The following is a 22,377-nucleotide window of genomic DNA, read 5'->3' on the forward strand; positions in this document are numbered from 1 at the left end:
TTCAAAGCACTCATGGCCACCTGATCACATACACATTTATCTCTTGACACATCTGTCTTTCCCAGATGGACTGTCAGCTCCACGAGGGTTAGGCCTTCATTTTGCTCACTGATGTATCCCCTGTACCTAACCTTAGAACAGACCCACAAAAGGCACTCAAACAAACTGCAAAACTGCCTACATACCTAGAAAGTTCTCTCGGGCACACAGATATTCGGTTCCAGAGGCTACCTTGCCCAGAGCACAGGCCTGTTAGAAAATACTTGAGAGATGTTTCTGCTCAGAGGAAACTAAAACTTAAACAAAATCCAATCTGGCTCTCTGACCTCGTCAAAGTCCAAATACAAAAACAACAGAAAAGGATGAAAATCAAATTCCTGACAACAGGCCACAGAGGTCAGCTCGGGGAAGCGAGAGCAACCGACCGCCCACTTTAGCTGCAATCTACTCCTGGACACCACAAATCGCCCTGCCCTGTACTTCCTGGGTCATCTATCTTAATCCTCTGCTTCACAAAAGACTTTTTAAAGATAGCATCAAGTCACTATTTTTAGGGACACACTCCACTGTAGGCCTTGAATCCTGCAGGCAAACACCTAGAACATGTATTAATGACGCCTGTGGCACAGGGCTCTCTGCACACGTGATTTACAAGCTTGCTTTATCAGAACGAAAAATTATTTCCCTTTAGTTCCTTCTCGATGATAATGAGGCCCTGCAGCCTGTTTCCCCCAGAGCTATGACAGTTATGTTTTAATCACTTCTGAACAGGCCCATCGCTGCTTAATCCACTGACTCGGGCTGATGGCAACAGGCAGGAGGCCACCCTGAGCCGGGGGCCGTGCCAGACTGTGTCACAGGGGCATCGCCATGCGGCTCTGATAGCACGGTCTTCTGCCCAGAGGATCATTTTTATGTAGCTGATCTTCATAGGGAAAAAGGGAGGAAGAAAGTAGAAAACTTAAACAACCAGAGAGTCTTGCCCAATAAACTGGGAAGTGAGATGTGAAATCTGCTCGCCGGCAGCGATGTGGACCCAGTGATGACCCGACCAGCTCGCCTTGGACCACCACGCTTACAGTGGAAGCCTTCCTCTGGCTTTTCATTCTGGAAAGCTCGAGTAGCGCCATTACCTCTTTTGAGGATCATTAAAAATATAAAGCGTCTCATCTATAAAATGCTATCCAGGCAGCAATGCTGTTCACCCCGAAGTAATTCAGGTGCTTCTGGAAGATGCTGGGGAAAATGACCACAGTGTGAAGCCCCAGCAGAGAAGGTATGAGGGCAAGTCTTTCGGGCTTCTGAACCCACTTCTACATTTGGACTATAGCCCTGCCCATTCACCACCCTCCCTGCTCTGCCCTGCTCACATTCCAGCACCTTCCATGGTGCCTGCCAGACAGCAGGAACACGGAATTACGTATGTGATCTTACAATTTCCTCACACAGGCACTTGGCGGTAGGTACTATTGTTCACCCACTTTACCTGAACCAGGATTTGAATCCAGGAAGCTGACCCCAGGGCTCACTGTGCCCCCTTCACCCCTAACACGACATTATACACAAGAGATCATGCAAAGAAAATTTTTGCATGATCAGCCTCATCCTTAATGCCAGGCTCAGCCAGAGCTGAGGGTTTCTACACAGGAGGCAAGAGTCGCCCACAGTCCTTTCTACAGTGACAGTCCTGAGGCAGCAGGGTCAGTGGGCTAAGTCTACAGAGGGAGACAGGACAGGATCCGGGACAAGACAGAAAATGTGCAGATGACGGAGGACAGAGAAAGAAAACAAGGACACTGACTATGCTTCCTCATTAATGTCCCACTGGTCCCCAAACTGAGACATGTCCAGGGGCTCGGGACATCAGCCAGACCGCACCCAACCTGCTCAGCCTATGCCAGGTCCAAACTCCACACCCAAAACAACTGTTTCTGAGCCGAATCCCTACAAAGGGCCACTGGGAGGCGGCCTCTGCCGAGGTCTTCTCAGGTTTACTCAGTCAGAAGCTCGAGTAACTAGTCTCCGGTGCAGGTGGGTATTCTGCAAAGAGCAAGGGTCACGCAGGTTAAGCAGCTGGAGGTGTTTTCCCTGAATCACCAAGACTGGCCACGTGCACCTCCAATTCCCAAGGGGTGCTGCTGGGACCACCCACATCAGCATCAAACTCACAAGGCCTCTGCCTCGCCATCCTCCCGAACCGTCCTTGTCAAGATTCGAATCCTGTAGGTCTGGGGCGGGCAAGAACCATATGCCCTCTCAGGTGGCTCTCTGTGCAACCTCCTGTGGGCACTGCAGCCCAAGTCCCTCATCCCTTCACCCAAGTGCAGATCAGCATGGCTGTGTGCAGGGCGTGCCCCAGCTGGGGACAAAATGCTGATGGTCCCTGACTGCACCGGGATTACACTGGGTGGTGGGGGGCGGAGAGGCAGGAAGCAGGACACCGAGGCCAACCAGCAGTGGGCCATGGACGCCATGGACGGTAGTGGGATGAAAGCGGCCAGGGCAGGGCGGGGGCCAGGGCAGTGGTGGGGGGAGGGGCCAGAGACTGTGTCGGGGGAGGAAACGTCAGGAGCAAACTCAGCCGGGGACCAAGCTCCGTGAGCGGGAACTGCGTGTGTACAGGCCACGCTCCTGTGCAGAATCTAACCTTGCCCGGAGCGCTCTGGCCTGGGCCTGGGCCTAGGCCTTGGGGAGGCGACCTCTAAGTCCCTGAATCATCCTGCTTGGTAGGGGGGGGCCCTGGGCCAGCTGGAGAGGACCAACGTGCCTGCAGTGGGGGCCTTGGGTCTGTCACGGCCAGAGGGCCAGAGGCATGTCGGCCACGAGGGCAGTCAGCTGTGCCCAGGAGATGGTGTTCCCCCAAAAAACCCTCGACCACAAGGCTCAGGGAGCTTCCCTGGCTGGCAATGCTCAGAGAATACTGCGCAGCATTGCCAACACATGACATGTCCCTCCCCTCCACACCCCCACGCTCCGCAGGGACAGGACAACTGGAAGCGCCACGTCGGTGCCCCTGGGCCCTGCCCCACGCACCTCCTTCCTTGGCTGATTCTAACCGTTCACTGTAATAGGCCCTAACTGTGAGGTTAACATCATTCAGGGAGTTTTGGAAGTCCTCCTGGCAAACTAGCAAACCTATGGGTCACCTTGAGGACCCCAAATGTGAAGTTGGTATTAGAAGTGAGGATGAACTTGGGGCACTGGCTTTTCTGACCCGCCACCTGGGCAGGCATGTGCTCCGCTTGCTCCAGAAGAGCAGGAAGGCCTGGTGGCTGGAGCACAGCAAGTGCGGCGGGGAGGCAGGAAGGGATGCATGCCCGGGGCTGGTCCGAGGCTTCCCAGTCAGCAGCACCCCCAAGGCCAGGCCGGGGGGCTGGCCTCCAGCTCGGGGAGCAGCTGGAGGCAGACCCTCCCCGCTTGCCCCTCTCTGAGCACACAGGCTGCTCTGGCCTCAGAACCAGGTCCTTCCAAGCCAGGAACAGGAGGTGCTGACCGTCTACTGACGTGAGCAAAGCCCGACTCGGGGACACGCCCAGGCTTCACTCTCAGCCCCCCCACCTGGCAAACGAGAATGAACCAAATGCAGCAGAGGCTCGGCACAGGGACCGCCCACGCCACCACCCACGCGCATCTCTACTTAAAAAGGCTGTGAGAAAAAAGCGAGCGACAAGGAACACTGCACGTCCCTCCCCTCCACACCCCCATCACGGCAGGCAAGGCACAGACACCCAACATGATGCCACTGTCCTGACTGCTGTGTTTATCTTGTAAAATGCTTGACAAAGCAAGAAATATGTCACCAGCCTGCCTGGAGGTGCAACCTACAGTCTGAGAGCAGGTAGAATCTTCCAGAAACTGTCTGTCTTCAGGCACAGGCACTCCAGGCCGGCAGGATGGCCACAGGAGCAGACATCCAGGGGCTTCACAGCTGGCCTTTCCAGGAAACTGGCACGGTAGCAAGGTCCACCCTGCCCAGCCCAGCGTCAGCCCAAGGGAGGCGGCAGCTTGGGGGAGGGCGATGACAGCCTGCTGTCTGTTTTCTGTGGCTGCTCTAACCAACTACCACAGATGTGGCGGCTTCTGGTGCAATACCAGTGTACTCCCTTACACCCCGGGGGCCCCGAGGCCAAATCGTTTCCACTGGGCTAATGCCAAGCTGTCAGGGGGGCTGCTTCCTTGCCTTTCCTTGCTCCCGCTCCCAGAGGCGCCCGCATCCCGTGGCGTGGGGCCCCCCCACGTGCATCCTCAGAGCCAGCAGCGTGGCATCCTGCTTCTGTCAGCATGTTGCCATCACCACCTGCAGCCCAGTCTCCCTCTGCTTCCCGCTTATAAGATCATCTGTGGTAACAGTGGGGTCTCCCAGAGAATCTCCCCACATCAAATTCCTAAAGTAACTACATCTGGAAGTAACATCCACGGGCTCCAGGGATTAGCACACGGGCATCTTTGGGGGCCGTGACGCAGCCCACCACACCTGGGTTCTTGGGCCAGGCTCGCTGCTGCTGCTTTGGCAGGGGGCAGGGGGCACAACCCCAGACCAGCGCTCCGGAGGGAGGGGAGAGGGGCAGGTGCACAGCTCGCCGAGCTGACCACAGCTTCCGCAGAAAGGCCAGTCCAGGCTCTGCCGTGCAGCCTGTCTCCTGGGCAGCCACCCCTCCCACCGGCCCATCGGGGAAGTGGGGGCGAGGTACTCTCTGGTCCTCAGTCCTACATAGTCCCAAGGGCGTCACCCTCCATGCACCTCCAGAGCCTCCAGTAGGCACACCCCACACCTGGCAACAAGGCCCTTTGCCTGACTCCAGAATCCGGAGGAGGCAGAGCAGCCGGAGCCGCAGGGATCCTGGTCCTGGTGTGGGGCACTGTGGGCCCCTCCACGCGGGCTGTGAACGACGTGCAGCTGACCATGAGGGCAGAAACAGCCCGTGGTCTTCAGAGGCTAAGCGGCCAAACAGGCACCGGAGGGGCCAAATTAATCAGAGGAGTGTGCCGCAGACCCCACACAGTGGGGCAGGCGACCTGCTCATCTCACCAGGCCCAGAGCCCAGCCCAGCAGCCGGCACCCAACCAGAGCTCGGCAGGGGGCCCCCAGGTGCATAGATCATCGAAGCCACCACCCCTCACCAACACACAGTGCAGCCTGGGGACAGGGAGTGAGCTCCGAGGCCCCACGTGAAAGCGACACTGGCCTCCCTGGGGGTTGTTCCAAGGAGATGATGCTTGTGAATGGAGCTTATGGGGGCTCACACACGGCTCAAGCATAGAAGGAGGAAAAATCTGAAAGGTGCATGTGATGGTTAGCTTCAAGTGTCAGCTTGACTGGATGTGTGGGTGAGGGTGTTTCCAGAACAAACCATCATTTGAACTGGTGGAGTGAGTAAGGGTGTGTGTGGCAGGGGCGGCCACGCAAACCGAGGGGCCCAGTAGAACAAAACGGTGGAGGAATGCTGGATTCACCCTCTCTCTCCTCTTATTGAGCTGGGCCACTGACCTCCTGTCCTCAGCTCCCTGGCTTGCAGAGGGCAGACTACGGCACTTCTCAGCCTCCATACTTACGTGAGCCAGTTCCTTAAAATAAACCTCTTTCTAGAGACAGACAGATGTACATATCCTACTGGTTCTGTTTCTCTGGAGAATCCTGACAAAGAGTGCATATCCTCCTCCTTCTGCTACCAAAATATCCCCCGTGAATAACATTTTGGTGCCTGACAGACAAGGCCCCCTTCCTCCCTGACATTCTTCTGTTCAGAATAACAAAGTGGGTATCCAGGAAAAAAAAAATTCTTTATAGAATAAACTAGGTAATTTAAGCTGTTTAGAACTAACATTTTTGGCATAGGCCCTAAGACTGGTATTTTCAATTTCACTTTTTAAAAGGATACAACTTGTAAAGGTTTTCTTTATCATGAATGAGCCCTCACAAAACCACGACTGTGCACCATGTTAGGGCCAACAGCAGTGGTGAAGGTGCAGAAACTTTTAAAGACACACTTTTAATAGAATGTGCGTGTCTGTGGCACACACTATCAGAAACAGCAATTTCAAAGCCCTGGGATCTCCTGAGTTGGCCACGGGCTTTGGAAATGAAACGCTGGGTCTAACAGGGTGAGGATGCTGCCAGAGCCCAGAGCCTCTACTCGTCCGGGATTATCTTTTAAAATCCTATTGCAGCTTAGATCACAGCAATCAAAACTGCAATCTGAGCGTAGACACGGACAAAAGCTACAAATGAAGCCTCACCGCTAAGCCGGAGCTGGAGAAACCAGGCTGCAGAGAGAAAAGCTGCTCTTGTTCAGAAGGAGCCACAGAGCCACCTGCCAGTCACCGCTTCCCTGGCTTTGGGGAAGGACACAGCCATCTTCTTGTCTGGCTGGAATTTGCACTTCCAGATGCTGCAGACGCTGGCCGGCCGCCCAGGGCAGGTCGCCAGCATCGACGGCTCCTCTGCGGGAGTGGCCGGAGGGGTCACACAGGCTCGTGTCTCAGAACCGTCTCCGAATCCCCCCATCGGGCTCCAGAAAGAGTATGAACCCAGTGTGCAAGGTGCTCTGTAGTTCACTCCAGCTGCTTGTTCCAAATCTTCAAAATAGACCCCCCCTCATAACCCAGCCCAGCGCGGAGTGCAAGAAAGTGGTTTAAGGCCCCATGGAGCTTAGGCAGGCAGGCGCCCCAAGCTGCAGGCTGGTCCCCTTCCCCACCAGCCCTGCACCTACCACAGCACTGAGCTCCCCTGCACCAGCCCATGGCTTTGCTCCTTTGCCCACAAGAGCCAGAACCCCAAGGCTCTGCCCTAACAGGAGCATCCGTACCTTGACCAGCTCCTTGAATTTGGGGTCATCCTTGGAGGTGGGGTCGATCATCATGCGCTCCTCATTCTCCTCTGCAGGGAGCAAAGGAGGTAGTGTTAGCAGGTGGAGCTGTGCAGATCTGATGCTTGAGAGAGACACTCAGGTAACACACGGGACCAGACTGGGCTCCCTTATGATGTCCCTGCTGAGGCCCTCTGCAGCCTCCTTTCCCCAGCTCTCCCTGGCACTTCACGCCTCACCAAATGCCGGCCACAGGGCCCTGGCACATGCTGCTCCCTGTCTGACACCCTCTCCCTTGAGTCCACATCCCCTTCACCCTTCAGCTCTCAGTTTCAGGTGCTGACCAGGCCGGTCCTTATTAAGGTCACATGAGTTTCAGGGACAAGCAGAACCTTCTGAAGCGAACTGAAGAACCCCAAGAGCAGCTATTTAGAAAGGTGGTAAGAAAAAGGAGGGTTAGGGTCCAGGGCAAGGCAGGTTCGAGGCATTATTGACAAAACAACAGCCTGCCACACATTATAAGTCTACTGTCTAGCTCCTGTTGGTCTAAAGCAAGGTTCCCAACCAGGAGCGATTGTGCCCCTCCAGCACCCCATGTAGCAACATGTGGAGGAGACATTTTTGGTTGTCCCAGCTGCTGGGGGATGCTACTGGCATCTAGTGGGTAGAGGCCAGGGAAGCTCAACACCCCATAATACACAGGACATGCCCACAATAAAGAACTGCCCAGTGCAAATGTCCACTGTGCCACATGAGATGGGGAGCCCTGCCATAAGTCAGGCTAATTACAGACCCGCATGCTGGTCCCCAACTTTCCCTTGGAGAGAGAGTCCCCAGGAACCTCTGCCTGGACAGCAACTTCAGACTGAAAGTAACAACAGCGGCAGCAACGAAGAGTGACGCTCTTCCCGGAGGAGAGAGATCGCGGTGACCCCAGCGGGAGCTCAGGGAGCTCGCCCGGCCCTTGGCTTCAGGCCCCCAGGGCTGACCCTCACTGGCATTTCTTCTCTGCAAGCTCTTGACGTGGAAACCACAAAAGAGGGATTCACGGGGACTTCCCTTTGAACCAGGGTTTGCGCGGAAGCAGAACATCCCACAACTGTCCTCCAGATTGATTCCAAAACACACTTCAAGGAAAACACATCCAGGCTGTCACCTCATTAGAGTTGGCTGTGACGTGGTCCCAAAACAGGTGAGTACAGGGGCCTCACCACTTGGCAGGTCCCATCTGGCAGACCCCTGGCCTTGGCGCAGCTCCAGCTCGTGCACTGAGTTCTATTAATCACATTTCTTCCTTTCTCTGTTTTCTGATACTTTGTCATCTTGAGGCCTTGGAGACCCAGGGAGAATGCCGCTCCCAAGGCGAGCTAATCCCCCCAGATATCAAACACCCCGCGAGTGCCCCTCCTGTGCCAACCAGCCAATCCACGGTCTGCCCCTCCCAGCCTCCTCATTCACCAGGCTCTCCCAGGGCTCCCGTACACCTGCCCTCGACACCCTGGAGCCAGGTACACGCAGCCGGGGCAGCCTCCACAGCCCAGAGCCCACTGAGTGCACTCGAACTAGCCAGCCCAAACCGGCTCCCCCGCCTCACCCGTTCCTCCCTGCGGGAACCACAGTAAAGGCTGGGGCCCTACTTGCCCCTCACTCCCTCTGCCACCTGCCCGACTCTGGTGCTTCCGCGTGAAGCGCTGCCCTACCCCCTTGGGGACTGAGACAAACCACCTGCTCAGTGGCAGTCACCTCCTGATCTGTTGGCCTCACCAGACTTACAGAACAATGAAAAATACATTTGAAATTGGAAAGGCAGAAACCTACAAGGGATGACTTGCTTTTTCCTATAAACTTTTCTAAACATGACCTTGAGCTAAGAGCCTGGACTCTGACACGCTGCTCATGTGCTGTCGGATCAAGAGGCCCCAAGACCGTGCTCCTCAGCAGCCTCAATAAGCCGGCTGCACGCGGCGGAAGCTCGGCTCTCATAACTGGAAGTGACGCTGGCAGGGGTGACAGTACCTAGCTGGGTGTCTTCCGGGTGAATATCCACGAAGGCAGGGGACAGCGGCGTGTTGATGGCATTTTTGCCTTCTTCCTGCAGGTCACTCACTGTCAAGCACAAAGGACAAAACAGGTTAGTATAAACAGAATACCACAGCCTCACATGTTGGCAGTGGAAACAGAGGGAAATCAACTCGGTTTTTAAGCATCTAGCAAACATTCCTAAATGGCTTATGGCCCAGAAAGAGTCCAAAGAAAAATATTCCAAACCGAAAATACATTCTGAAGTTCTTCCCCCTCGCCAAATATTTCCCAATTCTCGCCAAGCCCTGCCAATCTCTTTGGAATAGATAGGACACAGAGGCTTCTGGATGCTTCCAGATCTGCCCAAGGCTGCTGAGACAGACAAAGCGAAGGTCACAGACACAGGGCCTGGACAGGCAGGCTCCCCTCCCCTCCCTGGAGAGCTGTGTTCTCGGCGGGGACTCCAGCGGGAAGGCCCTTCCCAGGACCTGCACGGGCAGGTCCAGAACTCCCAGCGATGCCACTGCTGACGTGAATGTGAGGCCACGTTCGTGGGGACAGAAACCTGACGGTACGTAAAGCCCAGGGTTGGGAGCACTGCAACACACAACAGGATCTAACTAACCTGGTGACCGGAAGCTTCCAGGCGGAAGCACAAGGCCTCCGGGTAGGCAGCCCCAGCTGAGCGTGTGTTGGGCAGAAGGAGCGCTGGACAGTCCAAGGGTTCAGAGGGCCACCTGAGCAGAGGCACAGCAAGGGCCCCACGGGAGCAGAGGGGACCCCTTGCTCCCAGCTCTAGAGACCCTCCAGGGAAACACCTTGAGCCCCATCTACGGGGATGCCCCCAGACACCCTCGCCCTTGTGACATCCTGCTCCGCGCACTGGCCGTAACTGCCACTTCCAGGCCCCGCTGCCTGTGGGATTCCCGGCTCCAGCTCCAAGATCTGATTTACGGGTGTGGGGGGTTAGGGGGTCCTGGGCACCCCTTGCATTTTTAAGCCCAGTTGAGAACGGCTGGGCAACAGTTTCCGATCACACGCCACAAGACCAGCCTTCTCCATCGCCAGTCTCTGGTCAGAGGTTTGCCCACACCTTCCCTTCGACAAAACGTTCTAAGAAAACTTGTTTCTTTTTCCAACGCCCCAATCACCTCGAGCCTTTAACTTGTCCAACTCCGGGCACCTGGAGTGGCCGGTGAGACTATCAAGGGGACATGGTGTGATGGCTTTGGAGCAGGCAGGCCTGGGTGGTCACCCCTCATAGTGTGACTACAGGCAAGTCCCAGAAACCCCTCTGAGCCTGTTTCCTCCAAATATCAGGGCCCCTAAGAGGACTGGAGAAAATTATGGACATCAGGACCAACCAGAGCTCTCTGGACCAGGCTGTGGACCCAACTTGTGGGGTCCCAGCCCCACCCACCCCTCACAAGGATGACAGCAGTAGGGCCCCAGGACACCAGCTTCTAATCAAAAGCACTGATACAAGGCTTTTTAAAAAGCAAACTGTCTCGTACATCCATGTTCTATAGCAGCGTGATTCATAGAAGGTGGGAAGGGCTCAAGGGTCCACTGGGGGCAAAATGTGGTCTGTCCATACGGTGGAATGTTACTCACCCATAAAAAAGGGCGGAAGGCCATCCTGACAGGCTACAACACAGACGCGCCCTGAGGACACGATGCCCAGTGAGATAAACCACTCACAGAAGGAAGCACCCCACCGGGGTGAGGTCCCTAGAGCCACCCAACCCACAGACATAACGCAGAGGTGGGGTGGGGGCAGCGAGCGGGTGTTACTGGGGACAGTTTCCGCTGGGAGGATGGAAGAGTCCCGGAGATGGGTGGGCGCACAGCAGTGTGAGCGGAGGAATTAAAGCTACTGAACTGCACACTTAAAAAGGGTCAAAACAGTAAGTTTATGTTATATGTATTTTAGCACAATAAAAACAGGACAAGAAAAGCAGAAGTGGATGGTCTCCCAAGGGTGCTCCTGTCTGGAGGCCAGGCCGGCAGCGGGCGGCCCTCAAACCGCCTTCGCCCCCTGGAGAGGTGTTCATCCTGTGACCCAACCCCACGCAGAGCCATCTTCTCATCCCCAAATCCTTAGCTTAACTGTGCAAGAAGCAGACCAGTGTAGACCAGTTTCCTGAGCACATGATGAACGTGTGGACTTTTGAGGCACCCCCCCAACTTCTTAACAGCATCCCAAAGATCCCACAGCCCGCCCAGGCCAGTTTAGAAAACAGAGACCAATTTTCAGCAATGATTTTGTCTATGTAATGAGTTACAAAGAGTATTTGAACCAGCAAAGAGCTTTCAAAGACATAAAGGGAAAGAGGAAAAGGGGGTTTTTCCCAGAAGTCCTCACAACCTCACAAATCCACGAGGTATAATGTGACCTGGTCCACTGGGTGTTTGCAGAAGACCCAGGCTGCTGAGTCCCATTTCCTGGGCCAGTATCACAGAAGGGCTGAGGTCAGGGGGTCCCCCTGGTCCAGGCCCTCTGAGATGGTCATGTTCACAGCCCAGGAGGCACAAGACTCAGGACTCATATGAGGGGCGGGTGGCACAGGTGGGCCTTGGGGCCCAGGTGGGCCTCACAGGTAAGTCATGACAGGCAGCCCATAATGCCTCTCAGAAAGCCCCAGAGCAGCCATACAGGCTGTCCACACCCCCAGGCACGGACCCGTGCAAGGGCAGAGCGAGGAGCTAAAGAAATGCTTCCAGGGACCCTGCTGCCTGGTCTCAAAAACACAAAGATTGGGGGGGCGGAGAAAGAAAGGCATTTTCAAAGCACAGAAATTGGGTCACATGAAAACAGAAATGTCCACACCGCCCTTGAACATCAAAGACAACACCAAATGGGGCCTGGGATTTCACGACCTGAATGAATGAGAAATGCACCCACAGGACTGCCAGGCCCCTTTGGATGGCACATTCCAAAGAGGCTGTTACGCACAAGGCCCGAGGGAAACAAGGGCAGGGCCAACACCCAGGAGCCCCAGTCTGTGACCACATGGTGACCACATGGTCTCGGGTTCTAATCTCACTTTGCCATATGCGGGCATGTGGCCTGGAGCAAATCCCTTCCCCTCGCTAAGCCTCTGTTTGCCCATCTGTAACATGAGGGTGACAGCAGTTCCTTCCTCAAACGGGTTTGCAGAGTAAGAGATTGTGAGTGTTCAGCTCCTAGTGCACAGCACACACTCTGCAGAGGGTGGACAGGTGTGGGTGAATAACGGCTCCTCAATGAGGCTCCAGGCGAGGTGTGAACTGAGCAATGAGTGATGGAAAGGAGAGTGTGGCTCTCCCTCATGCTGGGGAGAACCACAGAAGGCTTCCTGGAGGAGGAAGCAATTGGACACAACAACCTTGAAAGATGGCAAGAATCCAGATGATGGACTTTGGGGCTCTGTGCAAAGCAGACGGGGACAGATCAGAGTCACGATTCCAGAAGCCCAATGTGGCAGCCACATCAATGCTGAACCAAAGGAGGCTTCCACAGACTCCTGTTTCTCTACGGGGGCACAGCCCCTGCACTGAGGAGTCAGCCAGACGTTCAGCAGGAGGGACTCCTCTTGAACCACGCTTTTCCCCAAGGACCCTATTCTGCCAGCTTAGTGGATTTCCATTAACCCCAGGAATGTTTTGGTTTTTAAAGTATTGGTCCCATTTGCCAGAAGGTCAAACACTTGAAAGATGCAAAATGCCAGCTTGTCTTGAGTTACCGAGAAAGATCGCTGGCCCGGGAGAGCTGGCGTCTGGTGTGCACAGAGCGTGTGGGTGCTCAAAGGGCTGGCGCTCAATGTCACGGGGCCAGGACTGATTGTTTCCTACGCGCGTCTGCCATTGTGTGGATGAACGCCCTCGCCCACACTAAACCCGCAGCCAACCACAGGGTCTCAGTGCCAGTTGTTCCCACTGCACCAAGGTCACGTTCCAGCGGTGACATTCCCGGGCCAGGGCCACACAGGGGACCAAGAGCTGGGGAAATGCCAGGAGGGTGAGAGAGAGGGGTCGGAGGTAGGTCAAAAGACAGGGCAGAGGGAGAAGGTTTGCAAGCACAGGGGCCCCTCTAGGGACAGCCATGCCTCCTGCTGCCCAGGGGGACAGTGGGGTGGTCAGACCACAGCTGACAAATCTATGAGCTTTTGAAAAAAGATGGAAACCTGGGGTTTAGTTTGGACTCCCCCAGTTTATAAAGGTGAGCAAAACTTCAGATTCTGTGGGCCAGCCGAGGGCTACCGGTCTGCACTCCGTGTGGCAGTGAATGTCCAACCCACGTTCCACCTGTCAATGGGAAGCGGGGAGAGGGCCATCAACCTTTCCTGAGCACCTGCTATGTGCCTCCCATGCCATCCATTCATCTCATCTCCTAACAAGTCTGTGGCTGGTTGTGGCTGGGTCCAGGTGGGCCAGCATCTGCTAGAAGGGAAGGTACCTGATGCACACTTACAGTGGGCCCCAGAGCCAGGACTGAACATGGTTCTACCAGGCCTTGCACCTCACTGTACCCAGTTAAGTCCTATTCATCATCAAGCCTTACTGGCCACCTCCTCCAGGAAGCCTGCCTGAGTGTTCCCCTCCCCCCACTAGTCTCCCCAGCTCACATCACACAGCGCAGCAACTCTCTTTTCTCCACCATCTGCCCACACTAGTGCTAACTCAGATCCTTGTATTTGAGGGGCAGTGCGCTGAAGGGCTTAGGGCCCCAGAGCCAGTCTGCTGGTTTCAGATCCTGGTTTGGCCACTGATGAGCTGGGTATCCTAGGCAACCAACTTTACTGCCCTGTGCCAGTTCCCATCTGTGAAATGGGGCCTGGTTCACCTCACAGAGAGCTCATGAAGGTGAACACCCAGAACAGTTGCTGGTATGCAGTAAGCACGCAATAAATGCTAGCCTTTGGCATCTGTGGAGCGGAGGCATACAGGCGTGTTTCCAAAGCCCATTCTCTTCCCACCACTCCACCCAAAGACAGGGCAAGCCTAAAAAAAAAAGACACCTCCCCAATTGTAATCAGGAGCAAATTAAAAGGCAGAAAGAGCATCAAAAACTAAACCTCAACACTTGAGAACTTCACCTAAAGAGCCTGCCATTTATACCCCAGGCCAAATGCAAACATCCTGTGTGTTTTGTTTTTTCTTTTTCTATATATGGGTTTCATTTATGTATTTATTTATTTAGTTTTTACCCAAGCTCTTTCCCCAAAAAAATGCTTTTAGGTAGTTTGCCTTTTCCCTTTTAACATTATTAGGAAAATACAACCCGGAGGGCAGGGTGGCATACTGGGCGGGTCGCCATAGGGGAAAGCATAAGGCTTCTTGGCTTCTCGCTCCACGAGGGGCCCCAAGGCAGGAACGGGAGATCATGACACACCCCCTGCAAAGACGAGGGGCAGGAAGCACACTGGGGGCTCACCTGCAGGGGGTTCAGCAAGGATAAAAACGCCTCACGGGGCGGGATTGAGCTGCGGTGGGTCCTCAGAGGCTGATACAGGGACGGCTCAGTCTTCTGACATTTTTCTGAGTGTGTTCTTTCAACACAGCAGACATTTTGCCACCTATGGGGACTTTTTACCCCAGATATACGCATCCTAGTTTTCACAGAGAACAAAAGATCAGGGGGATAGTTTTCAGCGGGCCCCGTCTGAACCAGGATCAAAGAGAAACCTCAGCAAAGACAGCCGCTCTTCCCCTGAGCCGCATCTAATAAGAGAACTTGTAAATGGCTGGAAAGCTGCCTCGGTTTTGGACACTTATCCACCCTTTTCAAGACATACCCACTTCTAGTGGCAACTGGCCCTCCTCAGAGACACTGAGAGGCCCTCACAGTTGCCAGAAGGATAAGGGGGATGAGGGCGCCTCTCTGCATCCGTGTTCCCATCTCCCTGCAGGCTGGGGGAAGGGAAACGGGCACTGTCAACACCACGTGTTGAGTAGGACCTCACAAAATATGCTAAAAGAGGCTTTTCAGGCCTCTGCCAGGAAAGTGAGAGCTTTCTATGAATTCTCCAGCTTCCTCTGCACTCAGAGGGGTCATTTCTTTGCAGAAGTTATAATTTATTGGAATAATTAAATTCATCAGCCATGAAGGTCTTAACAGAGTGGTTCTTCTAAAAATAAATCAAATTGTACTTCATGTGAAGATCTCATAGCTCAGTGGAGTTAAAATAAGGCCCAAATAAGATCGAAACAGGAACAGTAACACCCACAGGCTCAACAGCTGGGAGGCCTCGCTGCAGGGCAGCCCTTCCTGACATCCGAAGATGAGGCGACGGAACTCCATGGGGTCCTTCTGCAATATCTCGCTTGCAAAGGCCTTGACACATGAAGCCCGCCCTTCTCAGCTGGTTCTGAACTCCAGGTTCAATGTGCACAATTCCCTGGACCACAATAGATGGGTGACAGTGACCTCCTGTCTTGGGTAAAAGGCAGTGTGAGCTCCAATGGCCCCAGAGAGGGCAGCTACCCTTCCTGACCAGATGTGAGCAAAGAGGGGAATTCCTTTCAGCAAAAGGTAAAAGAAAGAGCCTCTTGGCCTTTTAAGTGGTGGATCTGGTTCGTTTTTGCTGAGGAAGGGATCTGGCCTTGTCCTGAGGAACCGTCCACCTGATGAGCTGGTATATGCATGCATGTTTAGCTTGCTGTGATTTCTCAGCGGAGGACGAGCTTCTGAACTGGGCTGCCAGGAGCACAGGGCTGAGCAGACGCCGTGACTGCTGCCCAGGCCCGAGGGTCGCTCAGCCTGACGTCTGCTTCACGGGATTCACTCTGCTGCTGCATGAGTCTCCATCCCAACTCTTGAGATGAAATAAGCTTAGAGGCCAAAATAAATGTGTGAGCATTTCAATAAAGCAAACCCAAAGGCAGTCAACAGGCATTACTGACCCCACCTCAAGAGCTCACAGCAAAAGACCTGTCCTCTTCAGGCAGCGGTGAGCCTGGGGTTTCATAGCCTGCTGCTCTAACAAACGCTGGTCAAAGGCCACTTGCATGTTGGGCACTTGGCTGGGCACTAAGGGGACAGAGACCCAGGGCTCCCCTCGCTCTGCAGAGTCTGGTATGGGCAGCAGATGCAGGGAGAAGATGCATCCTGGCTACTTCCAGCCCAACAGCCTAGCCTACTGCCCTGGTGCAGAGAAGGCTCTAAAGAAACATGTAAGTGAAATAAAAATCATGGGTGCTGAGTTTTAAAAAGCAGCTTTCAAAACAACACAGAATGATATGTACGTAAAAACACAACATGAAAACTCAAAACTATGTATTTCCATGTGTGCACATCTAAATTCACAGAAAAAAGAATGAAAGGATGCACTCCAAGACAACAAGAGTAGCATTACCTCTGGAAGGGAGGAGACTGGGGAGGCTTTGCTATCACTGTGCTCACAGGTTACTTGTGAAATAAAAAGAAAGTTAAAAGAATGGACGACAGAGGCTCTCACAGGAGTATGTGCCGGGTTTGACCCAAAGGGGATGGCAGCCAATCCACAGGGGAGCTGACCACAGGGAAGGAGGCCGGAGCTCAGCCTGTCCGGAGGCATTCAGCCCTTGGGGCAAGGGCAGGGATGCAGGACCCAGAACCCGGGCTGCCGAGGGTCCAGGCCTGCAGGGGGTTCCCATCCACCTTGGGGGAAGCCTTGGCCTGGAGCCCTCAAAGCCTGGGCTTCCTCGAGAGCGGTGTGCAGGGAGAGAGCCCATGCGTGTGCCGCAGACCCCGAGTAAGTCACGGAGGGCGCACGGTCTGCATCCTTAGTGTGCGGGCAACGGAGGAACACTGAGCTGGGGGTAGAGTCACTGCTGCCCCCCAGGTAATTCTGCCGTCACCTCCAGGCTCAGGAAGATCACGTTCTGCTGGACACAAGGGGATCCACAGGGCTCAGAACTCAGAATCACCTTTTCTTGGGACCATTTTAAGCCCGTCTGCCTGCTCCTCCATGCTTTACGAACAGATCAATGCAGAGCACCTGTCTCGGGCGACACGGGGGCAGCACAGTGCCACCTGGGTTTACCTGGGGAGATGTGCAGGGGGAGCTGCGGGGCCTGTGCCCTCAGGGAGCCCAGCAGGGAGGCCTTCTGGTGAAAAAGGCTGGGCTCTGAGACGACACTTGTCACAGCCCCGTCACCAGGAGGGCCTCCCTGTGTCCCCTCCCACCACCAGCCCCAGCTTTGCTGACTGCTTCCCCTCCCAAGCCCTCAGCCCAGGCTCCCAAGCTTGAATGCACTAGGCTCTCCTGGGCTGACGGGAGGCTTCTGACCCAGCAGGGTGGGTCGGTGTCCAAGACTCGGCATCCGGACCCGCTCCCTGGGCAATGCTGGTGATGGTGGTCCGCAGACCACATCCGGAGTAGCGAGAACTTAGTGCATATCACCACGTGCGGCCTGCTCCCGAAATCCAGCCAGGGAGCAACTCTTCATGCTCCTTTTAGAGATGAATAAGGGACGACATTTCAACAACTTCTGCCCAGCCAGTACCCACCCCAGGTGCTTCCCTCCACAGAAAGGAAGGTGATTTACTGGGCACCCACCCCACACCTGCTCTCCCGTTGCAGATCATGTCTCTAAATGGCTGAATCACCCCCGAGCTGCCCCATCTGTTTACGGATGGATCCCACCCACCCAGGGCCTGCAGCACCCCAAAACCACACGATCTCTCAGCTCTCGACAGGATCAAGGGGGAGCACAGAACATTTCCTGCCCATGGGGAGAACCCAGAATTTGATTCTTCCTCCGTGAATCCATTACCCATCCTGAGCTAATGCACAGCCACCTGTCTCAGCAGCAGCAATTAATGAGCTCACCGGCCACCCTGGCCTCTCCCAAGACCCTCTACTTCAAAGGCTGGATTCCATACCCCAGCAAAAGGGGCTCAGGGGTGCAAGGGGGCTTGAGGATTCTCCTGACAGCACTGCCAGCCTCAGGAGACCCAGCAAGCAATCTGGAGGGAGGGGGAAGCATGTGGCAGAGCCCTGGCCACACAGAACCACTGCAGACGGTAACCCGAGTCTGGGACCATGACCGAAGGCAAAGGCCCCAGCATGTGGGCAAGTGCAAAGATGCTGGACCTAGGACCACCTCCACAGATTCTGCATCGCGTGCCCTGTCCTCAGGGCAGCCAGTTGGCAGAGGGAGTGGATCCGCTCACCAGGATGGCCGCTCGGCCTCGGCCTCTTCACTCTCTCACCCAGCTCTCCTCTGCTGCAGGAGGCTGTGCTGTCACCACTGGTTCTCCTCCCCAGCATCCATTCACTCCTCTACTGGTCAAACAGGACCCAGCATTTCCCTGGAGAGAACCAGCCCCTCCAGCCCCTGTTCTCAGGCCTTATGTTCCAGGTGGGGCCCAGCCCCAGGGTGGAGCAGGCAGCCAATGGGCACAGTGCACCCCCCAGAACACAGTTCCAGACCCAGGGATGGGCTTGGCCCAATCAGAGTCAAAAGCTAGCTGAAGGAGACCGTACTAGGAATGCAGAATGAGACAGGCTCTCTTTCCTACTGGCTTTGACCCAGAAAGGATGCAGGTAGAAGCTGCCCCATTTTCTTACCACCACAAAGAACCTGGAAATGAAGGCACTGGATCAACAGAACAGTGAGAACAGTTTAGTGACACCATTTGTGTGCTGGATCAAGCCTAACCTGAGGCTGGACACCTCTGGGCCTTTCGGTCAAATGTACCAATGAGTTCCACTATGTTCTTAATCCACTTTGAGTTTTCTGTCTGATGCAGCGGTTCCTCCAACACACAAAGCTGACCACCTCACTCCTGGTGGAGATCACCCATGGCTCCAGGATAAAACCCAAACTCATACCCAAAGGCCCCTGATGAGCAGACCCCAGCGCTCACTGACCCAGACGCAGCTCCCGAGCTCCTGCACGCACCTTCCAATGAAGCCATTCCAAACCACTCGCGCCTGTCACACCTTTGCCCCAATCATCCCACCACCTGAAATGCCCTTCCCTTTATACCTGCTAACTCCACCCCTCCCCCAGGTGTGTCAGGAAAGCATTCTCTGTGCACCCCCTCCGGGGGGAGTTAGGGCTCCTCCTCCGGGTCCCCACAGCTCGCTGTGCACACAAGGACGAAACCTAATCCCCGTTGTGTGGTTGTGGGGGCCGCCTCCCCACCCCCACCGGGGAGTGAGAGGGCCCAGGCACTGTTCCTGCACAGAACCTGGCACATGATAAGCACTCAATAAATACTGGTGGAAAGAATGAATGACCTTTAACATGTTTACACAGGCAAAACCGAGCTGAATAGAGAATGCAGGTAAGAGATTTAAAGTCAGAAGAACTGGGAACAGACTGTTCTGGCAAAACAGTCCACCTCCAGCCACTTAATTGGGTGGAAAAGAGACTTTCCATTAAGGCTTACATTATCCTGGCAGTCGCGGGTCACCAAGAACCCAATTACTGCAATGTGGCCGCATGGAGGGAGAGGACTCGGTGGAGAATTCTTCTCTGCAATTAGGGACTTATTGGGACAAGCTGCCTCGGGTGCCACATTCCCAGGGCTCACCTGCTGGCGTGCACGTCAGCCCAGCCACCTGCTGCAGGTATCCGAAACAGAGACCCCCGAGAACAAAGCAATCCACCCGTTTCCAGGAAAGTAGGTCTTTGGAATACCAAAGGTTGCTGAAGTATATGTACTTATTAAAAAGCTGGAGCTCAGAAGCTCATGTCAAACAGATAATTGTCTTGCCCAGAATCAGGCCTTTTCTCCCCCTTTGCCCTGGCTGAAAAAATCAGAGAATCACAGAAAAATGAACTGTCTGTGGAAAGAAGAATAGAAAAAAGATCTCTAGGTGAATGTGGAATGTCAGGTTTACCATATAAGCCACCTGGCAAGCAGGAACCAGGACACAGGAGGGGCCCTGGCTTCTCACTCACACAGGATGACTGATCCTTTAGGGACAAAAGCAACAATTTGGTCAGTTTTTCAGATGGAAAGCAAGTGGGTCAGTTTATCCAACTCACGTCTCCAAATGCAGCAGGCAGAATCCTCAAGGGCCCAAAACAATGGTTACACCCGTGGAAGGCCAAGCCATCTGTGCTGGCCTCGGGTCCTGGTCCTTCCCCTCATCCAGTCCACTTCCCCCAGTGTCTCAAGACTTCATCCCCAGAACACAGGCACCTCAGGTCACTCCTCTGCCCACAGACCATCCCCATCCCCTAAGGCTTCCCAAAACAAAGCCCCATTCCCTCCACATGGCATCCCACCTCCGCCCGCCACCAAAGGGCCGAGTGCCAGGGACCATCACACCTCCATGCCTTTGCTGAGGCTGTGCCCCCTCCAGGAACACCAGACCCCACAGCTGCGCCAGGTGGCCCAACATGTTTAAAGTCTGCTGCAAACCTCCCTCTCCCATGGCCCTGTTCAGAAGGCATCTTGCCTTCCGCCAAAGCCCCCAAGCCCAGGGTTAGTCCTGGTGCAGACAGAGAAGTAGAGAGAGGGGAGGCTTTGGAGGTTGGCAACAGCATGGCCCAGTAACCTTGGGCACAGGCCCTGTAACCTTTCCATCTTTTACTGTCTCTCCACTGCAGGAAGAGAATAGCCAGACCTGATAAGGTTGTTGGGACAAGCTGGCACAAGATGGTGTGCACTGACACGCAGTCAGGCAGTAAATGTTGGGTCTCTCCCCTTCCTGTCCCATCAGGAGCACCTGTGCAGGGCAACAGGGAGCATTTAGCATCCACTCAACAAATTGGCCCAGGGCACCAGGCACCACACAAGGCTTCAAGAGCTGGCCCTGAACTCACAGATAGCCCTCGATCTCCCGTAGCTTATGATCTACGGGATGTGTGGACGTCTCACTGCTAGATTATAAACTCCTAGAAAACTCCTAGGATTATAAACTCCTGGAAGGGGTGCCCAGCACACACAGAAGACCCCACAAGGTGTGCTTGCCTGAACTGGGTCCCAAAAGCCTCAGTTACCTGTGAGCATCAGGTATGGAACAGTCTCTTCAAGTAACTGTTCAGATGACAAGGTTCGTGGACCTACAGGTCACCCATTCTCAAAGAATCCAGATGTTGAAACACTCACTTTACCGCAAACCAGGTATGACCTTATCTTGAAGATTCTGATTTTACTGCTCAGGCATCACCAGGAACATTCTTATACGGCCTCGAAGCATTCATAACAGACTCTGATTAGGCTGAATCATAACAGAACCTCACAATTCTACATAAAACATCAGGATGGCAACTGGATGGTGCCAGCAACACACGCAGACCCAGCCACGCCAATTCTGAACAGTGCTCAGTGCCTCCCACGCCCCCCAGCATCGAGCGGGCCAGCCGCCCTCAGTGGTGACACGTGGCCAGGAGCAGGAGGCCGCAGAGCCTGCAGGAGGCCCGGAAGCACTGCTTACGGGACTCGGAGTAAAAATGAAATTCAGCCGCACGCCTGAGGCCAAGGACAGCCAGGCAGGCCCCACGGGGCGAACATGTGCGAGATGCCGGGGGCCCTAAGAGACATAAAAGCAGCAGAAGGCAGGGGCAAGGACAACTCAGGAGAAACTCAAAAAACCATCAAGAAGGCCCGATGAGGTCCACACACTGGGAGAGAAATGTGCTTAAATAGAGTGAAAACAGAAACGCCAGTGGGGAAAATGAGGCCGGCCCCAAATGCTGGCAAAGCAAGTCTGGAGGCACCCTGTGCTGCGACGCTCACATTAATCAGTCTGATCAGTAAGGTCCCATCGTACCCAGGGAAGTCCAAAGTATGCTCTGCTGAGAATATAAGATCAAATCATTGAGTCATTAAAATAAATAAAAACGAGTTCCTTGTGTACTTGCCACGGAAACGCTCAGCTGGGAGAGAACGCGGAGAGGCGAGCGGCCAACGCGGAAGGACAGCGCCCCCTCGTGGCCCGTCTCCACCCGCAGACGCCCGCCCAGCACAACCTGCAAAGGATTCATCCCAAAGAATCCGGCCTGCTGGGCCGATGGGCACCTTCCAAAAGCAGGTGGCTTTGGGGGCCCTGGTGCTGGTGGCCCCATTCCCACCTGCGATACACAAGGGGCCAACGTGGCATCTCAGGCAGCCTGCCAGGAACACAGCTCACCCACCCCGAACAGATGCAACTCCCAAGGCGACAAAGGATAAGGGCCTTCACAACCCGCCAGGTTCCCAGAGGCACCACCTTTAGAGGTAAAGCCCTGAAGGAGCGGCTGGCAGCCAAAGGCCTGTGGACGCTGCCTCCCTGCCAGCCCAGACAAAGCCAGATTCCACACCCCACCCCACAGACCGTTCCTTCCCTTCAAGCACTGTCACATTTGAGGAATATGTGTGCATCTATGTTACCGGATTCATGCCCACAGTGCTCCGGAAGGACAGATGCACAGCCTGTCTGCCTCCCAGGAGTCTGGCTCAGGGCCTGACCCACAGGAGGCCCTCGGTGACACCTGCCGAGTTAATGGTGATGAATGAATGTGCTTCAGGATCCTGACGCTCCATTCTGGAAGTTCTTTTTGCAACTCGTGGGAGCTATGCTCTATGTCTCTTAGGGCCACTATGACTAGCTGAATAATGCCCCTTTCATCCAAAGATGCCTAC

At 54.7% G+C, this 22,377-nt stretch overlaps 1 protein-coding gene across 4 annotated transcripts in view; it reads right to left on the reverse strand.

Annotated features, from left to right (window-relative positions):
* Window positions 1–22,377, reverse strand: part of PARVB (parvin beta) — a 111,506-nt gene that overhangs the window by 50,366 nt on the left and 38,763 nt on the right. For all 4 annotated transcript variants that reach the window (XM_036931361.2, XM_036931360.2, XM_036931364.2 and 1 more), the window contains exons 2-3: window positions 8,823–8,912; window positions 6,807–6,877 (exon numbers count right to left, since the gene is read on the reverse strand). In XM_036931361.2, the coding sequence (XP_036787256.2) occupies window positions 6,807–6,877; window positions 8,823–8,912 (161 nt within the window). The remainder of the gene's footprint in view (window positions 1–6,806; window positions 6,878–8,822; window positions 8,913–22,377) is intronic.

This window comes from Manis pentadactyla, chromosome 10, assembly GCF_030020395.1.
Source record: "Manis pentadactyla isolate mManPen7 chromosome 10, mManPen7.hap1, whole genome shotgun sequence".
NCBI classification, from domain to species: Eukaryota; Metazoa; Chordata; class Mammalia; order Pholidota; family Manidae; genus Manis; species Manis pentadactyla.